Source organism: Calliopsis andreniformis, chromosome 3 (assembly GCF_051401765.1).
Source record: "Calliopsis andreniformis isolate RMS-2024a chromosome 3, iyCalAndr_principal, whole genome shotgun sequence".
NCBI lineage: Eukaryota > Metazoa > Arthropoda > Insecta > Hymenoptera > Andrenidae > Calliopsis > Calliopsis andreniformis.
The window spans coordinates 10,271,118-10,277,692 of NC_135064.1; the positions used below are offsets into that span (position 1 = coordinate 10,271,118).

General features: G+C 29.0%; 2 protein-coding genes across 2 annotated transcripts; one reads left to right on the forward strand and one right to left on the reverse strand.

The window, feature by feature from the left end:
- Window positions 1–18: 18 nt before the first annotated feature.
- Window positions 19–2,031, reverse strand: LOC143188807 (tubulin epsilon chain). Its single transcript, XM_076393257.1, has 8 exons — window positions 1,720–2,031; window positions 1,518–1,633; window positions 1,253–1,441; window positions 908–1,159; window positions 698–844; window positions 487–636; window positions 231–405; window positions 19–165 (listed from the first exon to the last, which is right to left on the reverse strand). Exons 1-8 carry the CDS (start codon window positions 2,029–2,031, stop codon window positions 19–21), a joined length of 1,488 nt encoding a protein of 495 aa, XP_076249372.1.
- A 19-nt stretch (window positions 2,032–2,050) lies between these two features.
- On the forward strand, window positions 2,051–5,129 carry Nemp (Nuclear envelope integral membrane protein). Its single transcript, XM_076393254.1, has 8 exons — window positions 2,051–2,485; window positions 2,762–2,871; window positions 2,965–3,187; window positions 3,264–3,430; window positions 3,515–3,730; window positions 3,808–3,932; window positions 4,534–4,695; window positions 4,763–5,129. Exons 1-8 carry the CDS (start codon window positions 2,356–2,358, stop codon window positions 4,884–4,886), a joined length of 1,257 nt encoding a protein of 418 aa, XP_076249369.1. The 5' UTR covers window positions 2,051–2,355; the 3' UTR covers window positions 4,887–5,129.
- Window positions 5,130–6,575: the final 1,446 nt, after the last annotated feature.

Sequence of the window (6,575 nt, forward strand, 5' to 3'; positions counted from 1 at the left end):
ACGCTATTAAATACATGCTTAGATTATCTGTAATCGTGAAATGTCTATTTGTCTTTCAGTTTGTAATTCTGTATATTGCGTAATAAGATTCATAATTGTTTCCTTGCTATTGAGAAATTGTGCTTCATCAAAGCCACATACCTGTGTATAATGATGCACATGTGCCTGTAATATTATTCTGTGATTATATAGTACTTAGAAAGTATAGTTAGCATATGTTTTAATATTACCTTTCTCCTGTATAATAAAGTAAATTGTTTAGTTATATTTTTAAATAACAATGACATTGCGGTAGAGTTTAAGAGACATAATAACGAGGCTGGATGTCCAGCTGAAGGTATGGAACACAGTCCTATTTTCATAGCTTCTCTACTCCATTTTGTGAAGGTAACTTTATTTTGAAACCTACAAACGTAAATAAATGATTGTATATTCGGAAAATGCTACTAGGTAATAACTTATTGTTTTAGATAAAACATTACATGCCTTTCAATATTTCTTTTTAAATCTGTTAAGGTATAATTTCCTCTTGCAATATGTGCTGCGCTTAAAATGACAGAGTCTAATTGCAGTGGATCTACTTTAATCAACTGATTACATCGTGACCACACATTGGTAAACAATTCATCTTGTAATCTGATAATATTAAAAAATGTTTCTTTTATTACATAAAGAGGTATTTAATGTTAATACCTACTTTGTTCTTTGGATATTATATATTGTTGGTGATGTCAGAGCTGTTGGGCTAGCACCACTAAATATGTAATGTAGTTTTGGGTATGCTACAAGATTTGTTGCTAATTCATTCATATCCATGTTTAAAGTACCAGGAAATCTAGATCCACTAAAAAGAGAATAGCTTTTACATCTTTAGTTTGAACTTAAAAAGTTATTTGTTGTCAGTTACCTAGTTAAATGGAGGAGCATATTTACAACAATACTATTCATATCCTGGAAAGGTTTACATGAAATATTGTACATTATTTGATCCATGTTTTCTTTCTTGTTTAGTTGAGTATTACATATATCCAAAAGTGATTGGTTTTCAACAGGAAATACACATGTTGCATAATCTATAAGTTCTTGCGTAGCTAGTAATGCATTATATGGAGCAGTAACAACATCTTGCATAACTGTTGGATACACACAAGATACTAATCTGAAATATTAAGTACTTACAGCATATTACTATAATTTATACTTTGAATTTGAAAAACAAAACATTAATTGAAGTTTTATGTCATGAAAATACCTGTCTACATTAGAATAATTGTCTGCTAATAATTTTAAAACATATGTGCCCAAACCAGACCCAGTACCACCTCCAACAGAATGTGTAATTAAAAAACCATGTAATCGACAACATTTTTCCACTGTACGTCTTATGCTATCTTCTAATTTTTCACGATACTCTGTACCATGAGCATAATAGCCTACAGCCCTAAAAATCTTATTTATAAGCTTCTTTTTGATTACACCAAATTTAACTTGTACACATATGAACAAAATAAAGTTACCAATTATTTGCAGACCCTGGATAATTTGTTACAATGCAAGTTTGATCAAACAAATCTCGTAATGGACCTTTTTTAATCTCTCCTATAACACTATCTTCCATGTCTATTAATACGGCCTATGCAATAAAAAGTTAAATTAAATATTGTAAGTATTGAATGTGGATAATTTCTTTGTAATGAAGTTATTATAAAGTTAACGTACCCTGGCTTTAACTTTAGCCTTTTTCAAATCAGATACAGTCTTAAAACATAAATTATTCGAATTATCAGGTGTGGAAAAAAAACTAGAAAATGCATCAGATAGGTCTCCTATATTTTTAATGTGATCATTTTGTATTTTAAGTAAATTTGTGCCAGTATTCGGTATTTGTATACCGTATTCGTATAATGCCAAAGGCCAAAACGTCGAACCAATTTGGTTTCCGCATTGTCCGACTAGAATTGTTGAAGATAAATAACGAAACATATTTATAATAATGTTAATCTTAAAACTAAAGTTTAAAACATTTTGCATAAAATAATTTTATGAATAAATGAACGTACTCTGCACCGTGACAAACTGACTCATTGAGTATTATAATTAATGACCTGCATACGTTATTGTTTACTAATACTATTTTTGAATACTTTTAAGGTTACAACGTGTTTTCAAACTATCATCAAACTCCCGCTAGTGCTAGTTTAAACTTTCATCATGTGAAGTTTGAGAATAGAATCTTTCGAATAACGTTTTCGAGGTATCATTTGCATCTCGAACCTCGAATTTCAAATAAAAGACAGCTAAATTCAGAATGTTGTTGGTAGTTTCACATAAATAAAAATTTAGCAGGTTAAGTTGATGATAAAAATAATCAGATCTTACGTATCCGATAAAATGGCTAATAAATTTATTCAGCCACTAAGTGCAGTTATATTTTTGTTTTTTTGCAATTATTTTTACACCGAATCTGCATCAAATACAGAATCGGGTAAGTAATGTTAACCTATATATAAATGTATATATTTGCCGATTGTAATATTATCGAAAAGTACAAAAGTAAGATAACAAAACTGTGTCTTGTGTGTAGTTGCAATATTCCTGCATTTGTAATATAATATTCTTAATATGATTAAATTAATTATTCTGTAAAAAAATTAGTGTTAGTTATAGGGCTATTATTATACTATATTTTATGTAATATAATCTTAGAAAATATACAATAAAAAAAAGTGACATTATTGTCTTATACTTTGGCATTTTCCAGTACATTTTCTAAAACCAGAAGACACTTATGAAAATAATAAACCTGGATTACAAATATTTTGCCACAATGCTAATTCAAAATATTTGATACACATGTGGAAAACTTTAACAGTAAGAAACAATGCTTTAAAATCAATATTTAATATAGAAAAGTATAAATAATTTCTCAACATTCTATGCAAATTTTATTTTATCAAATTATAGATGCACTTAAATACGAAAATAGATAATTATGACTTGTATGATGGAAAAACTCCACAAGAAGTTATTGAAAAGCACGATGACAATCAACGGTCTTGGCGTTTTAATGTGTTCAGTACAAAAAAAAATAACAAACTTAAAATTAATCCATTCGAAGATACGTGTATAGGCATCTATGTATATCCTTCGAATTTGCATAATTATACCTTAACTTTGATACAGACACGTAAGTGTAATGATAAACTAAAATATGTTAAGCTCAATGCAAATCTATTAAACACAGTAAGTTCTTACGTTAATAGGTGTTGACATCTTTAGATTAATATTAATGGTGCTCAGCATCATTCTATATTGGAGTGCTCATAAATTAAGTGGGAATCCAGTGTTTTACTATTTATGTGGCATTGCACTTGGAGTTACTGCCTCCATCATGATTTTAATATATTTTCTTAGTAAATTACTTCCAAGGGTAAATTATTTTTCTTTGTATATTTCATCAGTAAACATTTTAAATGATTAATATATACATAGTTTATGTATGTTTAAATTAAAGGGTAAAGTTATGTATCTAATGGTTGCCACTGGATGGACAATGAGTTTTTATCTTATTCAAGCTTTATGGGAGAATGCTCAGTTAATTGCTGTACAATACAGAGAATGGGTTACTTGGTATATCTTAGTAACTTCTTTTATCAGCTTTGTAATTTGTTACCGCTTTGGTCCAGTTACAAATGCAAGAACAAAAAAACTTATTCAATGGTTTTTACAGGTCTGTATATTAAATATAGGTGACAACTCAGAATTTCCAAGACCCCATTTAATCTTTCATTAATTTTGTTTATTTAGATAGGAGCGTTGATCGCAATGTATTATAGCAGTTATTTCCGTGAAGCATCAATTTTTTGTTGTATTATACTTGTTCTTCTTTATAATTTTCCCATTATCATAATTAAAAAAGGAAGAAATTACTGGTAAGTTTAGTTTATTAACAGTGTTAATATTTTTATATAGTGTTCCAATAAGTGTTCCAAACAATTTTGTGCAGACTATAAGTAAATAATTTTTATACAAATGAGATTTTAAAGGTAATGGGGAACGTAGCTCGGAATTTACTTAAATGGCTTCTAGTGAATTATTGAGTTTATATTCTGTAATAATAATAATTTACATGTAATCAAAGGTTTATCATTACAATTTGTAATTATATTTGTTTTCGCATTTTGTACTTGTTTTAATAAAGTATTATTACATTGTTTTTTCGAAGCATTTTCTTTATTATGAATACAGCAAAATAGCATAATACACCCTTATTTTTTGTTGCATTTTTAATTGTACTATGTTAACATATAATGTTTGTATATGTATAATATATGTTTGTCTATTCCTTTGCTTTCAAATTATTTACTTTGTGTCAGATGTAAAAATAATATTTTAAGTGTTAAAATGAAATTAATAGTTTGTGGTATTAATATGAAATAATAATTTCAATATTTGTTAGTATTAATATGAATACTAAGAAGTACTTGTAAATACAAATGTTTTTGTTACATATGTATCATTGTCTATAATCAGGAAGTCTATGTTTCCTGAAAGAAGAAAATTATTAACTGACGATCAGTATCGTAAAGAAGGAATACGGGAAACAAGAAAAGCGCTAAATGAGCTGAAAGAATATTGCTCTAGTCCCGAATGTAATCCTTGGAAAACAGTTTTAAGATTGAAAGACCCCATAAGGTTACTATAAACAGAATTGTTAATTGTGTCTTTGCATGAATCAAAACTTAAGTACACATATTTTTAGATTTGCTAAATTTATGGAAGGCGAATCGCATTTGTCGGATGATGAGTCGCGAGAACACGACGCCGAAATTACAAGAATCATAGAAGAATGTGAATACACGGACGATGAGGATGATTCCTTATGAAATTTCCATAAAACACGATTTTCTAATCGTAAGATCTGTCAATAAGTACAAATCGATAATTGATCATAAACACGCGTTTTCAATTATTTTAAGAATGTCCATTTCGAATCATTAGTGATACTATGCGAATTGTAAAAATGTGTTAAATGTTTTGAATATATTACAGTAATTTATTATTAAATTTGTAAGCATTGTAATTATTGTTACTGCGATTATGTAACTGTTGTAAAATAAAATTACCAACTACAAGTTTATTCAATTACAAGAATGACTGCTCGTATGAAATATTTGATTTAACCGTGACTTTAATTTACGCGACAAGAAACAAATTCGATCGATGAATAAAAAGTAGAACAACCACAAACTAATCACAAGCCAGGAACTATGTCGTGACCTCTTAAAATTTGCCATAGCCCTTTACGAGTGTACTTTTATATCATGTTCGCGTGACTACAATTGCCAGTGTATGTATCGTATCGTGCAACTTTATTGTTTGCTTCAGTCATATTTTCATAAACAAAATTTTTTATCAATATATCTCATAGAAGAATGTTTTTACAAAAAAAATGTTAAGGCACTTATAATTATAAGAATTGGCACTATAAATTAAATTTTATAGAAATGGTACAAAAAATAAAATAAATAATATTATAGGTATTCGATATATTTCATATATTATTTTGAGTTTTAAACAATGTCAAATACTACTTTAGAACAATATACAAGACTGTTCTATCATATTTTAAATAACTTATGAATAAATCATTCGAATATATTTTGTTACAGTTACATAAAAATTGAATTATGAAATATTATATTCCCTAAATTACTTAAAAATTCTTGTTTCGAAAAAGTAAGTCTTTGCAAGTTACTAATAAAACTATATCTGAAATTTGAAACATTCTTTATTTGAATAGCTACTAGTTACTATTTTAAATAAACTGTAGAGTACATTTAATCACGTGTTAGAATTTGGAGAAAAACTTCTATGAGTTTCAAATATTTTATACTTACACGATTTACTGATACATCGATTGTGTATACATGCATAATGAAAAAATAAATGTACATTTAATTGTAATTGATCTATCTTCTCCAACTATAGTGCCTCTAAGTTAAACGATAGTGTCAGATATTACATCCTATAGTCATTCTGAAAAGATCTTGAATGTATGTAAAACGTGCTCTAGTTTCATACAAAGTAACGAGACGTCGTGGACACAACACATTTTCGTACCAACGAATAGGGAAGCGCACAGAAATTTCTCGCAAACCATAGACGCTTTCTACAGCAAGGTAAGCCAGAAAAAGGGAAAGCTTTGTTCAAGGAACCCGAATGTAGGTCAGTAATCATCGGAGTCCCTTTTTCCTTTTCTTTTTCCTCTCGATAGACTCGTTCTACGCATAGAGACGGAAGAAGAACAGTATCTATCGCACGGACAACCACCGTGCGTTCGTTTGTTTTTCTTGGAGCGTACCTCTTTCTTTCCATTTTGCCCTAGACTATTTTGCACGAGCACACCAAGTTATTACTTCCCTTGCAAACGGCCCCGCCATTCTAGGGAACAATCTGGGACGTACCGTCTAACCATGCCTCCAGATTAGCAAGAGCTGTTTGCTAACTTCTCAACCATTTATTCGCAATTTCGTAAGTTCTTTTTATCTCACTTACTTCGATTTATTTACTTC